General features: G+C 40.8%; 1 protein-coding gene across 5 annotated transcripts in view; it reads left to right on the plus strand.

Annotated features, from left to right (window-relative positions):
- Positions 1-4,575: 4,575 nt before the first annotated feature.
- esrp1 (epithelial splicing regulatory protein 1) overlaps positions 4,576-19,333 on the plus strand; it is a 153,289-nt gene continuing 138,531 nt past the window's right edge. For all 5 annotated transcript variants that reach the window (XM_060823680.1, XM_060823675.1, XM_060823677.1 and 2 more), the window contains exons 1-6: positions 4,576-4,917; positions 5,092-5,220; positions 6,744-6,857; positions 7,189-7,303; positions 14,132-14,230; positions 14,312-14,366. In XM_060823680.1, coding sequence (XP_060679663.1) covers positions 4,780-4,917; positions 5,092-5,220; positions 6,744-6,857; positions 7,189-7,303; positions 14,132-14,230; positions 14,312-14,366 — 650 coding nt within the window. In that variant the 5' untranslated portion in view covers positions 4,576-4,779. The remainder of the gene's footprint in view (positions 4,918-5,091; positions 5,221-6,743; positions 6,858-7,188; positions 7,304-14,131; positions 14,231-14,311; positions 14,367-19,333) is intronic.

Raw genomic sequence — 19,333 nt, forward strand, 5'->3', positions numbered from 1 at the left:
ATCAAGAGGAAATAAGGGATAGACAGTTAATGCTGGCCCAGCCACTGTCACCCACAATCTATGAACTAATAAAAAATAAACTGGTATTCATCAGCAAAACCTGATTCTGACAAATGACAATAAAGCAATGAGAAAAAGAATATCCAGATCAAAATGTTGTGTAACTTTGAAAGAAATGTTGAAGTCATGGCATTTCCATGTGTTTGTCCTCCTCTTTATGGCAATAGTTCTGAGATTTACTATCAAAGACACCTTGACAAGTTGTTATAGTGGATCCTGAATATAATACATTCTACAACCACAATACACCAGAGCTGGAGAGAATAGATGTTGAAATAATATTACTTTTATTTATATATAACACTTTTAAAATAATATAAAATGCTGAAAAAGTCTGAAAATGCTTCAGAAGAGTGTTATAAAGCAACACTTGATACTTAGCTGTGTGAGATATTAAGGCAGATAACAAAGACTTTGTGAAAGAGGTGCATCCTAATGGGTAAAAGGGATGCTTAGAGGTTTAAAAAGGGAATCATCAAAAAATTGTTACAGAACAGAACGAGGTCATTTGAGGACAGCATATCTGCACCAGCTCTCCAAATGTTCATTATGACTTAATGCCATTCTCCCACTTAATCTGTGAACCTCTGCACATTTTTTCTGTTAAAATAATATTCAATACCTGCTTAAATGTCTTAATTGAACCTACCTCCACGTTTCCAAACACCTATTGTGTGAAAAAGCTTTTCTCACATCACATTTGCTATTTTTGCAAATCACTTTAAATTTGTGCTCTCTTGATTCTGATCCTTTTAGTAATGGGAACAGATTGTCCTTCTCTACTCTATCTAGGCATTGCATAATTTTGAAACTTCTATCAGACTTCCTCTTAATTTTTGCTCTCCATGGAAAATACACCCAATCTAAGAAAGGAGTGGGAGAGGGGTGCTGAGTGAATGAGTAGGGGATGGGTTTGAACAGTGGGGTTACTGTGAATGCCTGCCTGATAGGAGAATTGGTGAGAGATAAGTATATATATTGCAAAGTAGTGTAAGCAGTATCAGTGAAGTGAGGTAGCAGACTATAAATAAACTTTTGATATGTGAACCATTTGTAAGGGATATTGTATTGAAGTTGAAAAATTATTTTATTTGGTTAATAATTATCAATCCCCACCACACTCAGCCATCCCCACCACCTGATCTCTGGCCTTGCCACCTCCTGGAGTCCCTGATTTAATTTCTCTGATATTACACCCATGTACATCTCTGTATCACTTAATCTGTATTTGGTCTTTCCAGTATAGAATGCACCATACATTGAGCATCTAATACAGAGTAGCAAATGAAAGAATTAGAGATAAATCATTTCAGCTGGAAGAGTGTTTAGAATCTTCCAGTGAGGAGAAAAAGATAAAAAGAATTGCATTCATATATTTCTTTCATAACCCATCAGACCTCCTGTACAACTTTGCAGTCAATTAAGTATTTTGAAATGTAGTCACTATTGTCCTTTCTTCTTAGTCAGTCACTCAAGATTGAGGATATTTTCTTCCACGCCAGTATTGTGGTTCCTGGGGTTACTAAATGTCCAATATTGAATCCACAAACATTGTCACGGGTGTGGCTGGTGTTATTTTGATGAGGCAATTGAGTGGGATGCTTAGGATTGTACACACTCCTCCCACTGTACTGGGCCTATTGAAGAGTCTCAAAACTGTATGTGTTCTTGCACATGCTTCTTCTCCCATTTGGGCAGTCTTGGATTAGAGATTCCTATATATTTTTTGGAATATTATTTTTTCTCAGAGAGTCTTTATGGACATTCCTGAAGTGTTTTGTCTATCCTATTGGTAGTCACTAGCCAGGACAAAATTTGGATTAGACTGCTTGAATTGGAAATTTGTGTTAGGCCCACAGATGATGTAGCCTACCTGCGTGGCTAATTGATGGTAACCCATGCCTTGATACTGGAATTTTTGGCTGGAAAGGAATAATGAAATTGGGCCATCTGTCTTGCCAATGCATTTGCAGGATTTTGCAGAGGCATTGCTATTGGTATTTCTCAAGAAGTTTGAAGTGCCAACTTTATGTTGTTCATGTCTTTGCCTGTAGACAAGCTGTATACTTTGCTGCCCTCATGTTTATGGGGAGTTCTATGGCAAGGAACATGGAAAATGGCATTGGTGTGATGATTTAGTCTTGGTTGACCCTTGGTTTACATATGTATTGGATCTTTGGTGGATCCATTGGTGAAGATCATGGCTTGAATGCCTTTATTCAGTCGACAGGAGAAGGTGATAAATTTCTGCAGGTGGCCAAATTTGAGAAGGACACTACAGAATCCCTCCAGGGTGTTAAGAGTCAAAAGTTTTGTCTTGTTGAAGCTACCTCTCTCTATACTTTTTCTGAATTTGTCTTGCTATGAAGATCACATCTACTGTGCTTCTTGATGGATTGAATCCACATCTTGACTCCATTAAGAGCTTTTTATGTGGCAAGAATGGTTGAGGAAGAGTTTTGCAATGACCTTCCCTCTGGTGGATAGCAGTGATCACCGTTGTAATTTCTGCAATCAGCCTTATCTCATTTCTTAAACATGGTCACAGTTGTGGCATCTCAGAGATATGCAGGCATATGCCCCTCCTTCCAGGTGAGAAAGATCAGGACTTCAGATGGAATTTTCAAAAGTGCTGGAAGTCTTGTTGGTTCTCAGCTGTCAAATGGCTTTTTCAACATCATGTCAAATTGATTCTTTGGTGAGATGGTATTGTGCAGCATGCTATGGGATGTAATGCAATGCTGTTTCAGCTAGAAAAGTGTGGGGCAATTGAAAGTGAGGTGTGAGAGAGAGAAAAACACAAAAAGTTTGCATTTATGTCGTGTCTTTCACAATCTATTGTACCTCCCAAAATGGTTTGCAGCATTTACTACCTTGTAGGGTAGTAGGAAGCGCAGCAGTTAATTTACACACAGCATGCTCCCACAATCAAGAAATGCGCTGATGACCAGGTAACTTGTGTATTAATAGAGTTACCTCTAATGTTTGGGTGGAGGAGGGGGGCAAGAATAATTCCTCAGCTCTTCTACAGAGTAATGTCAAGGAATCTATTATGTCCTCCTGAAAATGTAGATGGAACCATGGATTTAGATCTCTATATGGAAGATGACAGCTCTAACAGTGTACTGAAAACGTCTTGACAGTCACTTTTTTGTATTATTTCTTTTGTAAATTTCTCATCATAAACCAGAAAAGCCGCTCATTGTAGCCACCCAAGTGTCTGCTATTCAAAGTAACTAATTCACCACTCCCAGATCCAAAACGAAAACTAAAGATGGTTTTTTTTAGTGTAAAAAATGAGGTCTGCAGATGCTGGAGATCACAGCTGCAAATGTGTTGCTGGTCAAAGCACAGCAGGCCAGGCAGCATCTCAGGAATAGAGAATTCGACGTTTCGAGCATAAGCCCTTCATCATTCCTGATGAAGGGCTTATGCTCGAAACGTCGAATTCTCTATTCCTGAGATGCTGCCTGGCCTGCTGTGCTTTGACCAGCAACACATTTGCAGCATGGTATTTTTTTAATCTAGCTGACTTCGTTATTCATTCGTGGTTCCGATTTAATATTTCTTTAAACGGCTCCCACAGTTTGCCCACCCATCGAACATTTTTAAAGTACTGAATAATAATAAAATGGTCAGTAAGAAGCTTTGGAAATTATTTCCAAAGCGACCTCCGGGAAGTTGAGGGGCGTAGGCTTCAAAATTTGGGTATTTAAAATGAACACTTTTCTTTCTTCCTTATTCGGATACTTCCGGTGGGGAATAAATTAACAGGATTTAAAAAGAAAACACATCAAACAAAAGATCCCGTCAGTTGTGTCAATCGACAATCCATGCATTCATGCCCTGTGACTGATTTATGACCACCTCAGATCTGCCCGTATCCTCTTGACCTTGAGACTGTAATTAAAGGTGTGGACACACCTTCCCACGGGATCCAGTGAGGAAAGATCACGCCCGCCTCCATCATCCGGTTGGAATGCCTGGCACATACACATTCACCTTGATCTTGCAATTCCTTCTGTACTCAAAACTTTCCCTCGACCCAATTCAGATCAACCCCCTCCTTCGGAACTTAGTTCAATGCAATAACCGAGCAGGTTAGATCTCACGATAAGATCCAACATCTCCGTTTTTGAAACGGTGTTCCCAAAACTGTTAGGTGGGATGAAACGAAAACAGATCAAGTTTTGACAACTGAGACTTTTTCTTCAATACATGTTTAATTCAATGTGGATATTTAATTTAAATACCTATTAGCTTGTGTTGCAGAGAAATGGCATGAAGTGGGCCCGGGGGTGCATCATTTTCCTGCCCACCTTGCAAACGGAACAAATATGAGCTTTCCAGTGACTGCCACTGAACGCTGCTGTTCGTTCTGTTCAGACATTGTGCCACGTACCTGTAGCAATGCAACCAATGACTCCTGTTCAGCTGGAGCCAGGTACGTTTCTCAACTCACGTGGTTGTGGGCAGGTAAATGCAAAACAAAACGAACCCACTGAAGGTGGAGCAGCGTATTTGCATGGATTCTCACGCAAGCAAAAAAAAAGTGGAGCGACCTCCCCCCCTCCCCCGCTGTGTTTTAGACGGTTGTAGGGTGTCCTGGTCTAGGTGTGGGGTGGCTTCGTCTGCTTTACTGGGGGGAGGGGAGCGTTTCATTTCGGGTCAGTTCTCGGGGTTTAATGGTGTTTAGAGTTTAGTGGGTCTCTTTTCCTCATGAGCATGACGGCGCCTTTTGATTATTTGGTGGTTTTGTTTGGGGCAACTGCCGGGGCACATGGGAAAAAGTTGGGATCTGATGAGAAGGAGTTGGTGCTTCTGTTGTGGCAAGTGGTGGATTTGGTCAATCAAGAGGTATGGAACCATTTTATTACTGACACTCTAATATAAAAAGCTGTGGGGCGGGGGGAATAAAGAAAGAAATCGTTACTATTACAGATAGAGAATGGCTGGTCTCCCATCCCAGTCCCGAAATGTATATACAACTGACTCGGTTTAATAGTTCTTGTATTTGTTTAATTTCCCCAGGCGGGGAAAGTGCACAAAGTATTTATAAAGCCGAATAACTTGGAGCTCACAGAGCAGTGTACGGAGCACACTGACATCACTGTGGAAGACCTGACCACGGCAGAAAGTCTGGAGCAAGTCCTTCAACAGGTGAATGTACCGCCTTCGCTGAACAGTAACTTTGTCGAATTGTGTGCTATTGGCAGGCGGAATCCGCGCTGCTCGCCACTGATGCTTCTGTTGTCTTGTTTTTCTCTCTCTTTGCCACTTGGACGATTTCTGTTATCTTAATGCCAGTACACCTTGGGGGGTGGGGGAGAGGAGGGAATTGTTTCGTTCTACTTTTGCAAAAGTTTTAGTTTGGGGAATTTCATATTTTGCGATTGAAAGTAAAGGTAAAACTTGGCTCATTCGACCTCCTAAATACAGGACTGTAAATAGAACTCGAATAACGCTGTCAATAAATTCGATCTTCAGAATTCTGCTAATTTTCCTGAACAAGACGTAGGTATTAAGTTGCCATCGGGCAGAAACACATGCAAGCTGTTTAATTCCGGCATTGAGGAGATTGAGAATGACAGGTGAAGGAGCAGCGCTCCGAAAGCTAGTGCTTCCAATTAAACCGATTGGACTATAACCTGAAGTTGTGTGATTTTTAACATTGTACACCCCAGTTGTGGGCAGGTAAATGCAAAACAAAACGAGCCCACTGGAGGTGGAGCAGCGTATTTGCATGGATTCTCACGCAAGCAAAAAAAAAGTGGAGCGACCTCCCCCCTGTGTTTTAGACGGTTGTATGTTGTCCTGGTGTAGGTGTGGGGTGGCTTTGTCTGCTTTACTGGGGGGAGGGGAGCCGGCATCTCCAAATCATGACTATTTAAATGATTTCAGTAAGGTGCTTGACAATGAAAAGAAGTTCTTTAAAGATAATGATTGAAGTGTTTTCAGGCAGTGTGGTGCGGCTTATCTTAAATACAACTGTTGACATCTGAATGCTGTTCGGGGACTGAACAGTTAAATGTTTGGAGCGTATAGATACAGATTTGGAATCTGTTAAATTATGTTTTTGTACCGACGTGTCTAACCCACAACACAGCTGAATGGCACTGTCGGCCTGTAGGATGAACAGAACATCACAGACTCCCAGCAAAACCACTGTGTAAGTTCCTTGGAACACAGGACAAACTGAACCGACCCTTTCAGCTGACCCTGGTAGCAAGATGACCGTCAATTTAACTGAACGCGACAGGATGAACATACTTGGATGGCAAGATTGGAAAAGTAAAACGATTGATTGTACAATCAAATCCGTTTTTGAACATTGTTTCACATTAAGTCATTTGAGCAGATGGGATTCCGTACAATAATCAGTGTAATAAAGTTTCAAACATAATCATAAAGGTTAATACATAGATAGGCAAACATCAAAAGCAACACCCCTTCAGTGAACAGAAGCTGTCAATAATGATTTGTGTTTCATAATGTTCAGGTGGACCACTTTGGGCTCACTTTAAAGGTGCTATAGAGGTGTAAGTTTTGGTGGTGACGTTTCATGCTTGGCGTTTGTTTCTCACGGTTTATGTTCGGCGGGGTGTGAGTTTCATTGACGGATCGTTTATTTTGTAGAATTCACAGGCAAGTGCTGATATTGATCACCTATTGTTCTTACGCAGTTCAATCGATCTGTGAGTACTGAGTCGAACATTGGAGTGAGCACTTCCTTCTGCCTTTGTACAGATAGCCAACTACTAATCCGCCAAGTCTTCCACCCTGAGGCTTCCAACAAGGTCAGCACATTCACAAATGAGTCCCTTTTTATATATAAACAAGCAAATTTTCTAATGTCTACTCCAAATAAGTTATAACATGTCAACTTCGGCCTGATGATATAGAGTCAAACCTGATATCAGACCTGGATTTAAGATCAGTTTAACCAGCATGTTTAAATTGTGTAATGTTTTGCTGTCGATTGTCCCAAGTAACTTCACTGTGCTCCGTACTGGTGTTAGAAATTGCTTCTCACTGTCACTTCTCATCCGCGAATATGGTCTTTGTTGTGAATTATATTTTATAAACAAAGGGTTGTGATTTCCATTTCGTTCTTGCTTCCTCTGGCAGAATGTCGTGTTACCAGAGTGCTTCTATTCCTTTTTCGATCTACAAAAAGAATTTAAGAAATGCTGCCCAGATGCTCCTGTTCTCCAGGAACTTGATCTCAGTGTTATGTCCAAACGTATCCTTTGCAATTTTTATTTTGCTCTTTCCACCCCGCCCCCATCACGAGCAGGCGGTGGTTTGTGTTTGGTTTCACATGCGGAAGTGAATTGCTTCGCAGTTTCCCGGCGGGGCTGTGTTTGAAAACCATGTATAAATTTTGGAACACTTTCCACCCAGAAATACCTTGCAGGAAGGAAAGAAACACGGCCAGCTGGACATAGTGAAATTCAGTTTTCCTGGAAAACCAGATTTATTTAAAGAGACATCGTGTTCAGCAACACGCATGTCCTACTTAGTTTATAAACAAAGACGTCCCATAAAGTGTCACACTTTAGGCTAGTCATTAAGAACCCATGTGTTGGAGGTAATATATTAACATTAATAAGGGACTTCTAATAATTGAAAACTGAGAGTTGGATAAAGGGGATGTTTTCAAAATGACAATCTATAACTAGTGGAGGGTCATTGGAATCATTTGGGCCACATTTATGGATTAGGGGAGTGAATAGAATATTGCCATAATTGTACATGAAATAAAATATGTAAGTGGGAAGGCAAGTAGTGAGGGTGACAAAAACAATCGGCAGAGGCACATACATAGGTTAAGTGAATGGGCAAAATGACATTGGAATATAATGTGGGGAGAGGTGAATTTATGTAGTTTAGCAGGAAGGATAGAGAAACTGAATATGATTTAAATGGAGAAAGCCTGCAGAAAGCTACATTACAAAGAGATTTGAGAGTCCTTGTGCAGAAGTCAAAAACAGAATTAGCATACAGGTTCAGCAGGCAATAGGAAAGGCCAATGGAATGTTGTCCATTATTTCAAAGGAAATGGGTATAAAATAGGGAGGTCTTACTAAATCTATTTGAGGAGCTAGTCAGACAGCTGGAATACTTTGAGCAGTTTAGCTCCCCTTATTTAAGGAAACACATACCCCCATTGGAGGCAGTCCAGAGAAGGTTCACTGGGTTGATCCCGGGCACTGAGGATTTTACTTATAAGGTGAGGTTGAGTAGGTTGTGCTTGTATTCATTGGAGTTTGGCAGAATGAGACAAGACTTTATTGAATGGAGTAAGTTTCTTGGAGGCTTGATAGGGTAGTTTTGGAGTAGTTTCTTTTTGTGTGAGTGCAGGATTAGAGGTCATAATCTCAGAGTAAGTAGTCACCCATTTAAGACACTGTTTAGATGAGAATGGTGCTGGAAAAGCACATCAGGTCAGGCAGCAACCAAGGAGCAGGAAAATCGATGTTTCGGGCAAAAGCCCTTCATCAGGAATAGAGGAAGGAAGCCTCCAGGGTGGAGAGATAAATGGTGGGGGGGGGTGCTGGGGAGAAGGTAGCAAAGAGTACACTACGTGAATGGGGGTGGGGATGGAGGTGATAGGTCAGAGAGGAAGGTGGGGGAAGGCAGCAAAGAGTACAATAGATGAATGGGGTGGGGATGGAGGTGATAGGTCAGAGGGGAGGGTGGAGCAGATAGGTGGGAAGGGAGATCAGCAGGTGGGACAGGTCATGGGGACAGTGCTGAGCTGGAAAGTTGGAACTGGGGTAAGGTGGGGGGAGGGGAAATGAAGAAACTGGTGAAGTCCACATTGATGCCCTGGGGTTGAAATGTTCCGAGGCAGAAGATGAGGCATTCTTCCTCCAGGTCGGGTAGTAAGGGAGGGGCGGTGGAAGAGGCCCAGGACCTGCATGTCTTTGGCAGAGTGGGAGGGGGAGTTGAAATGTTGGGCCATGGCGCGGTGGGGTTGATTGGTGTGGGTGTCCTGGAGATGTTCCCTGAAGCGCTCTGTGTGGAGGTGTCCAGTCTCCCCAATGTAGAGGAGACCACATCGGGAGCAACAGGTACAATAAATGACATTGGTGGATGTGCAGGTGAAACTTTGATGGATGTGGAAGGCTCCTTTGGGGCCTTGGATAGAGGTGAGGGTGGAGGTGTGGGCAATTCCTGCGGTGGCAAGGGAGGGTTCCAGGACAGGATGGTGGGTTGTTGGGGGGCGTGGACCTGACCAGGTAGTCACGGAGGGAACGGTCTTTGTGGAAAGTGGAAAGGGGTGGGGACGGAAATATATCTCTGGTGGTGGGGTCCATTTAGAGGTGACGGAAATGTCGGCAGATGATGCGGTTAATGCGAAGGTTGGTAGGTTGGAAAGTGAGGACTGGGATGGGGGGGGGTTCTGTCTTGTTACGGTTGGAGGGGTGGGGTTTGAGGGTGGAGGTGTGGAATGTGGATGAGATGTATTGGAGGGCATCTTCAACCATGTGAGAAGGGAAATTGCGATCTCTAAAGAAGGGGGCCATCTGGTGTGTTCTGTGGTGGAACTGGTCCTTCTGGGAGCAGGTACAGCAAAGGCAGACGAGAAAACATATTTCTTTTTCTGAGGATAGTGAATTTGTCAAATTCTTACCACAGAAGGTTGTCAAGGCTGTGTCATAAAGTATATTCAAACTGAGTAGACGGATATTTAAATAGTAAGGAAATCAAGCGTTATGGAGATAAGGTAGGAAAATGGAATTGCAGAATGTCATCTCAGCCGTGATCTCATTGAATGACAGATCAGACTCAATGGTTTACTTCTGTTCTTGCATTCTATGATTTTATAAGAAATGCATTCTTCTCAACTGTATAGCAAAGCAAAGGTGATCATTCTGTGCACAGTGTGACTGTGACAAAAACTAACCCCCATCTCGTGAGTCATCTTGTCATAAACAACGAGAGCCCCATCTGCCTTTATTTTAATTGTCTACTGTTGTTGAAGTTTAAGTGACCCTCTCCTCAAGGACAATATAAATGTTACTCGAAGTGTGTGATGATGCTTGATGAGATAATGATGTAAAACCTGCCTTGTCAAATTCTAGATGTCGGAAGAATTTTCTTGACTGCCATATGCTGCAATCTGCCTATAAACTCAGCCCTGAGGCATAAATTGTTTTGCAGAGATCTATATGTAAGCAAGCAAATAAAAAGTGTGAATTTAGAACTCTCATAGGATCTATGATGGCTGTGTGCAAGTGCATGCTGCAGTGAAGCATCAAGTCCTGAAGACCAAATTAATTTTGGGCTCTGTACTGCCCTGTATTGACACCAGTTAACTGAATGTAGTGGGAGGTGACTGCACTGGAACAAAGATTCTATGACCAGAAGTAGAAAAATCAGCAAAAGTCACTCTGCTGCAGTTATGACCAGCATCCTACCTTATCCCTGGCTAATCTTGAAGTCAACCAACGTCTGCCCATGTCCCTACTCTCACTAATGTGCACTCACTGATTCATGTTGGCTCCCAATAAAGCAATTCCTCATTTTATAAAGAGATAGATCTTATTTTCAAATTCCTCTGTGACCTATTCCACATTGTGCCTATCCAATTCTGTAACCTCTTGCATTCTGGCCTCTTGAGCATCCTGGATTTTAGCTTTTCCATTTTTGGTGGCTGTATCTTCAAACTAGATCCTAGACTCTGAAGTTGCCCACCATGCAACTTCACTTACCACTTTTAAGACATCTTTTCAAACCTATCTTTTTGGTAAAGCCTTGCCTACCTAATCTAGTGTCTCTTCGTGTGGCTTGATGTCATACCTTGGAATGCTTTTATTCCATTAAAGGTACTCCCTAAATAGAAGTGACATGTTGTAGTGATTTCTGTTAAATAAAATTTATTTGTGTTAATACTGGGTGAAAAAAGAATGAGATTCTGACCGATATTTCCATAATCAAAAAATCTTACAACACTCATTGTCTAGTCTTGTGCATAATGACTAGATGGGTGAGAACTTCCTCAATGATCCAGTGGTTAAAGGCATCATCTGGATAGTCTGCTGTAGGTTTGAGCCACAATGTAGAATGAATTTTCTGATATGAGTCAACATTTCTGCTATTATTCTGGGTGTTTCTTGGTTAGAGAGATGATAAATCAGCTGTGGTTCTCATTGCTGATTGTATCCAGTGACCCATATTGGAAACTTCATATGTGTGAATATTGTGTTGAGACCAGGACAAAGATAGCCAATGAGGCACATCCAAATCTCCCATTTAAAGTTATTGGCTTAGTTTCACATAACCTTTTCTGAAGTTAACTACCCATCCTGGGAAACCATTTCACTGATGACAAATCAAATTTGAGGTTCAGTAAATGTTTTGCAGTTGTGTGAGCCAAGGCACTCAAGTTTCTGCAAGCTGCTTTGATTGTAAGAACGTAATCATGTCCTCATTTAGTGTTTGTATATTCACTTTGCAAAAACTAGGTGTCACTGGATCTAGAGCAAGAATATTGACTGTTAAGCTACCAGGCTAGAGATAATGCTGACATATGTGTACACTGTAGCTCAGCCCTATTAAACGGGAACAAATGTAGTGTACTGGTAGGATTATTGCAGCAGCAGTGTCCTTATCTCAGAGTCAGGAAACCCAGGTTCAAGTTCGAATTACTCCAGAAGTGTAATAACATCTCTGATCAGGTTGATTTGAAATATCTAATGGATCCTGTTTATATGCCTCAATACAGTGCAATTCTCCATTAAATTGGCCTTGAACAGCCACTTGGAATTTAACATTGATTTTGAAAGTCTCTAATAATCCAAAGTAGAATCTGTTTTTCTTTCTATCACCCACGCATCCAGCTGCGATATAGTGGGTGAGGGGTTCAGTGAAGATGATTGGGTGGCATTTAATTTTTCTCATGAATACGTTTTCACGTGAATGATTCACACAGATATTTTGCTGTTAACTCTTTAGCAGATCAATCAGCTCACTACTCAATAAACCTTTGTAAGAGAGCCTACAGTAATTTATGAGAAAAATGTTTTCGTCTAACACGTAGTCGTAAATGTTTGGAAGCAATTGGGAATCTTAATCCCACATTGGTATACTTAAGATTTTTCAGCCTATTGCCCTCTTGTTTAAGTTCACGTTCGGTCCTGTGCTGATCATTTTTAATTTATTTTCCATTGCAAATAAATATTGTTATATTTCTGATTAAACAAAAATGTATGCATTTTTATGGTGGCTTCAAGCAAACCCCTCAAGTTTGTAAATAAATATTTTTTAGTAGATGCTCCTTTATTATGCTGTTACATTTTACTAACCAGAATCAGTGATCCAATTATTTTCTGTGATACTCAAAATTGATTTGACTTCAGCCAAGGATATTTTTAAACAAGAAATGACAAAGGTTCCCAGGGTGGGTGATCCCAATGATGCATTTGGGTGCAAGCGTCAATATGTTTTCGTATGGAGGAATGGTGCAAAAATTAATGAAGAACATTTTATCTTTGCCAAGGCTTAATTGCACCCAAATTGTTTGTTAAGAAATAGGAAAATGATACGTATGATACTAAAACACAATAGGATTGATTGTGCATTATGTCAAATACAAAATATTAGTTTTCTGCCACCACAAAGGATAAAATAATGTCAAAGATTTGATGAAAGACTGGTCTCCTTTGAAGGGGAATTAGAGGATAGTTATAGTCTTGGACCTACACAAGACATTTCACTGTCCCCACTCCCAAATATTATCTTTTATTACCCCTTTTTCCTATCTGAAGATAGTGTGATATACTCCAATAGCAGGTGGACAGGTTTCTGTTATCTCATTGAAATAGGTGTTAGTGCGCAAACATTAACAATGGGTTGTCAGCAAACAAGAAGGATGTTCGTTGTCTCAGTGCTGCTCATATCTGTAGTCCAAGCATGTCCAATAAGGATCCGCAATAGAAATTTGAGCATGAATCCTGGCTGATATGTATTCATTAGCTCAGGGTATTTCAATCCATTATATTTATCGCACAAATTTCTCTGTCTGCACTAATACAGATTAAAGATAAACCTGGTACCTTTCCATCCTGAATGCTCAGTACCAATTAATAGAATAGAATAACAATTTATTGTTTACAAAAAAATACAGTGAAATATTTTGTAAGTTGACATAACATGGGGCCTAAATTAATGACATAAGTGAATAAGAAAAAAAGAGTAAAAATTGATCATAATTCATTTCAATGTTGACAGTACATCTGTATATTCAAGAAGTGGGAGTAGGAGGAACAGAGCATTGAGTAAAGGAGTTGGGACATCATGTTACAGCTGCACAAAACATTGATATAGCCACATCTGGAGTACTGAGTACAATTTTGGTTGCCCTGTTATAGGAAGAATGTTATTAAATTGGAAAGAATACAAAAATGATTTACAAGCATGTTACTGAAACTGGAGGGTTTGCATTACAAGGAGGGGCTGGATAGGCTGAGACTTTTTTCCTTGGAATGGAGGAGTCTGAGGAGTGACCTTATAGATGTTTATAAAATCATGAGGGGCATAGATAAGATGAATAGCCAAGGTTTTTTTTCCCCAGGGTAGGGGATCCAAAACTCAAGGGCATAGAGTAAAGGAGACAGGGAAAAGATTTAAATTGGATCTGAGGGACAACTTTTTCACACAGAAGGTGGTGTGTATTTGGAATGAGAAGTGGTACCGGTGAGTACAGTTACAACATTTGAAAGACATTTGGACAGGGACAATAATAGGAAAGATTTAGAGGGATATGGGACAAATGTACACAAATTAGACTAGTTCAGTTTAGGAGACCTGGCTTGCTTGGACGAGTTGGGCCGAAGAGTCTGTTTCTATGCTATATGACTATGACTCTAGATGGGACGTCTTGGATTAGAGGTTGACATAAATTTGTATCTATCCCATGTTATCCAATTTAGCAGTAAATTCATTGTTTGTGTGGTGGATAGATCTTACAAAATTTGAACCAGTTTTTCAGATGTCTAATCCTGCAATGCGATACTGTTAGACCATTATTTTTAAGCACTTCTTTCCTTGATAGTTTCCACAGATCTACATCTTGAAAATAGATCAGACTCCTTCCAGTTTGGTGTCTCAGATATCATGACTTCAAGTGACATTATATTAACCATTATAGCTGAACCCCACAGTAAGGAACATCAGCTCAGCAGACTTCTGTTTGTTTTCATGTGAATAATAAATTGAATTTATAACACTTTGCTCTGTTTAGATCACAGGTTTACCAATCCAGAAAGAGTGAATCACAAATTCGAAACTGGCACTTGGTAAGTCTTCAAAATCTAAAATTATGAAACTCAGAGACTTTCCATGATAATACTGTTAAATTTAATGTTTACTTCTTTATGCCTTATATTTTCTGCTGCATTTTTATTCCATTGAAGTGTGAGTGTTGTCAAATATTGGAACAATTGGAATTAGTGGCAAAAGGGTTAGGCAATTATTTAGTAGGTGGGAGTTGAGTGACAAGTTTTGGATTCCTCCAGTTATCAGTACTGAAGGGTCAGCTTTTCATGATATTTTTTCAAAGTAATTTAGAAATACAGAAAATGCTATCCAAGATAATTAGTTTTAGTGGGGACAGAAGCTTACAGTATAACATATCAAAACATGAATAGATTGTGGATATAAGTTTGCTCACTGAGCTGGGAGGTTCATTTCCAGACGTTTCATCACCCTACTAGCTAACATCTTCAATGGGCCTCAGGCGAAGCAGTACATGATTCCTGCTTCACCTGAGGCTCACTGAAGATGTTACCTACTAGGGTGACGAAACATCGGGAAATGAACCTCCCAGCTCAGCGAGCAAACCAACATCCGAAACCTCAACCTGAGCTACAAATCTTCTCAAAACTTGCTGTGAATAGATTCTGTTTCACCATTGAATACAATTATAAGACCACAAGACATAGGAGCAGAAAGTAGGTCATTCAGCCCATCAAGTCTGTTCCGCCATTGAATCATGGCTGATGAGTTTCTCAACCCCATTCTCCCAATTTCTCCCATAACCCTTGATCCATTTGATACTCAAGAACCTATCTATCTCGGTCTTAAATATACTCAATGACCTGGCCTCCACAGCATTCTGTGGCAATGAATTCCATAGATACACCACGCTCTAGCTGAAGAAGTTTCTCCTTATCTCTTCCCTTTAATCTCAAGCTGTGCCCTTGGGTTCAAGTCTGTCCTACCAATGGAAACATCTTCCAAAAATCTACTCTGTCCAGGCCATTCAATATTCCATATGTTTCAAACAGATCCCCTCGCATCCTTATAAATTCCATCCACTATAGACCCCGAGTCCTCAAACCTCCTCATATGTTAAGCTTTTCATTTCTGGCACCATTCTTGTACACACTACAAAACCAGTACATCCTTCCTGAGGTATGAGACTCAAAACTGTGCACAATACTCCAAATGCAGTCTGACCAGAGAGATATAGAGCTTCAGAAGTACATCCCTGCTTTTATATTCAAGGCCTCTCAAAATTAATGCCATCATTGCATTTGCCTTCCTAACTACTGACTCAAGCTGCAAGTTAACTTGAGAGAATCCTAAACGAGAATTCTCAAGTCTCTTTGTACTTCAGACTCCTGAATTTTCTCCCCATTTAATAAATAGTCCATGCCTCTATTCTTCCTACAAAAATGCATGACCTCACACTTTCTCATGTTGCACTCTATCTGCCACTTCTCACCTCCACAATGCTATCTGTCCCTCTACTTGTCTTTGTATCATCTGCAAACTTAGCCAGAATGCCGTCAGTTCCTTCATGTAGATCGTTAATGTATAAAGTGAAAAGTTGTCTCAATACTGAGCTTTGCGGAACACCACTTGTCACTGGCTGCCATCCTGAGAAAGACCCTTTTATCCCCACTCTTCGCTTTCTGCCAGATAGCCAAGCTTCTACCCATGCTAGCATCTTGCCTCAAAAACTTGGGTTTTTATAGCACCATGTCAAAGGACTTCTTGAAGTCCAGGTAGATAACATCCATTGGCTGTCCTTGGTCTAGCCTGTTCATTACTTCATCAAAGAATTCTGGAAAATTTATTAGGCATAACCTCCCTTTGATGAAACCGTACTGACTTTGCCCTATTGTACCATTCACTTCTAAATCTCATCCTTCTCAATAGATTTCAGGATCTTACTCATGACGGAGGTTTGGTTGATCAGTCTGTAACTTTCCATCTTTTGCCTTACTCCTTTTTAAAATTAGGGTGTCATGTTAGCAATTTTACAATCCTCTGGGACCCTTCCTGATTCCAGCGATTCCTGAAGGATTATCACTAACGCCTCGACTACTTCTTCAGCTATCTCCCTTAGAACTCTGGGGTGTGGTCCATCTCATTCCTGATGAAGGGCTTTTGCTGGAAATGTCAATTTTCATGTTCCTCAGATGCTGCCTGACCTGCTGTGCTTTCCCAGCACCACTCTAATCTTGACTCTAATCTCCAGCATCTGCAGTACCCACCTCTGCCTGTAGTCCATCTGGTCTAGATGATTTATGCACCTCCATAGAGATGTACAGCATGGAAACAGACCCGTCAGTCTTACTCGTCCATGCCGACCAGATGTCCCAACCCAATCTTTCCCACCTGCCTGCATCCAGTACATACCCTCCAAACCCTTCCTATTCATATACCCATTCCAATGCCTTTTAAATGTTGCAATTGAACTGGCCTCCACCACTTTCTCTGGCAGCTTATTCCATACACATACCACCTTCTGTGTGAAAAAGTTGCCCCTTAGGTCTTTTTTATATCTTTCCCTTCTCACCCTAAACCTATGCCCTCTAGTTCTGGACTTCCCTACCCCAGGGAAAAGACTTTGCCTATTTATCCTATCCATGACCCCGTGATTTTGTAAACCTCTATAAGGTCACCCCTCGCTCTCCGATGTTAAAGGGAAAACAGCCCCAGCCTATTCAACCTCTCCCTATAGCTCAAATTCTCCAACTTTGGCAACATCCTTGTAAATCTTTTCTGAACCCTTTCAAGTTACAACATCTTTCTGATAGGAAGGAGACCAGTATTGCATGCAATATTCCAATAGTGGCCTAACCAATGTCCTGTACAGCTGCAACATGACCTCCCAACTCCTGTACTCAGTACTCTGACCAATAAAGAAAAGCATACCAAACGCCTTCTTCACTATCCTGTCTACCTGCGACTCCACTTTCAAGAAGCTATGAACTTGCACTCCGAGGTCTTTTTTTTCAGCAACAATTCCCTATGACCTTACCATTAAGTGTAATAGTCCTGCTAACATTTGCTTTCCCAAAATGCAACACCTCACATTTATCTGATTTAAACTCCTTCTGTCACTTCTCAGCCCATTGACCCATCTGATCCAGATCCTGTTGTAATCTGAGGTAACCTTGTTCGCTGTCCACTACACCTCCAATTTTGGTGTCATCTGCAAACTTACTTACTATACCTCTTATGCTTACATCTAAATCATTTATATAAATCATGAAAAGTAGTGGACCCAGCACCAATCATTGTGGCACTCCACGGTCACAGACCTCCGGTCTGAAATGCAACCCTCCACCACCACCCTCTGTCTTCTACCTTTGAGCCAGTTTTGTATCCAAATGGGAGGAGAAAGTGAGGTCTGCAGATGCTGGAGATCAGAGCTGAAAATGTGTTGCTGGAAAAGCGCAGCAGGTCAGGCAGCATCCAAGAAACAGGAGATTCGACGTTTCAGGCATAACCCCTTCTTCAGTATTCCTGAAGAAGGGCTTATTCCCGAAACATCGAATCTCCTGTTTGTTGGATGCTGCCTGACCTACTGCGCTTTTGCAGCAACACATTTTCAGCTTGTATCCAAATGGCTAATTCTCCCTGTATTCCCTGAGATCTAACTTTGCTAACCAGACTCCTGTGGGGAACCTTGTCGAAAGTCTTACTGAAGTCTATATAGATCACGTATACCACTCTGCTCTTATCAATCCTCTTTGTTACTTCCTCAAAAAACTCAATCAAGTTTGTGAGACATGATTTCCCACGCACAAAGCCATGTTGACTATCCCTAATCAGTCCTTGCCTTTCCAAATACATGTACATCCTGTCCCTCAGAACTCCCTCCAACAACTTGCCCACCACCGATATCATGCTCACTGGTCTATAGTTCCCTGGCTTGTCCTTACCACCTTTCTTAAACAGTGGCACCACGTTAGCCAACCTCCAGTCTTCCGGCACCTCACCTGTGACTATCGATGATACAAATATCTCAGCAAAAGGCCCGGCAATCACTTCCCTAGCTTCCCACAGAATTCTCGGGTACACCTGATCAGTTCCTGGGGATTTATGCATTATCCACTTTTGTGCATTTCAAGACATCCAGCACTTCCTCCTCTCTAATATGAACATTTTTCAAGATATCACCATCTATTTCCCTACATTCTATATCTTCCATGTCCTTTTCCCCAGTAAATATTGATGCAAAATACAGATCATTGCTGATCTTTGATTTCTGTTCCACTTCTGTAAATGTGTTCATTATTACTTAATACTCAATAAGCAAAATTTGTCTCTTACATTTAGATGTGATCAACAACAAAACATCAGCAATCTCTACAAATTCCACTTGTAGATTAAATGACAAGTCAATGTTATAACGGATGAAGTTCAATTTGGGAATTTATGAAACCACTCACTTGAAAATCTCTCGCCACCGCTCCCCCCCGCCCAAAAAAAAATCTGATCAATGGAAAGTTTCAAAACTGAGGTGGATAAATATATTGGACTGGAATATTCACAGTTATTGAACCTAGGCAGGTAAATGCAGGAGAGATCAGCAATGATTTAATTGAGTGGTACACATAAAAGTGGATAAATCCCTAGGACCTGATTAGGTGTACCCTAGAACTCTGTGGGAAGCTAGGGAAGTGATTACTGGCCCTCTTACTGAGATATTTGTATCATTTAATTGAAAAGGCTAAATGATCTATTTCTGTTCTGGTTTTCTTACTTGAATGTAATGAATTCATTGCTGTGACCCCCACCACAGGCGCTTGTTACGAAATCTATATTGCAGACTCAAGAATGATAGATTAGAGTATTTTAACCATAGTGTGAAATTAGGAAATAAGGAGTAATAGTGAGGTTATTTGGTCTCCTATGAAAATCAGGATAGCTAGATTAAATAATGAAGAAGTCTATTAATATACTGACTTTTTTTCTCAAGGGTTGAACTTTCCAATAGTTGAAGTTATTTTACACATATATAAAA

This window comes from Hemiscyllium ocellatum, chromosome 4 (assembly GCF_020745735.1).
Source record: "Hemiscyllium ocellatum isolate sHemOce1 chromosome 4, sHemOce1.pat.X.cur, whole genome shotgun sequence".
In the NCBI taxonomy this organism is placed as follows: Eukaryota; Metazoa; Chordata; class Chondrichthyes; order Orectolobiformes; family Hemiscylliidae; genus Hemiscyllium; species Hemiscyllium ocellatum.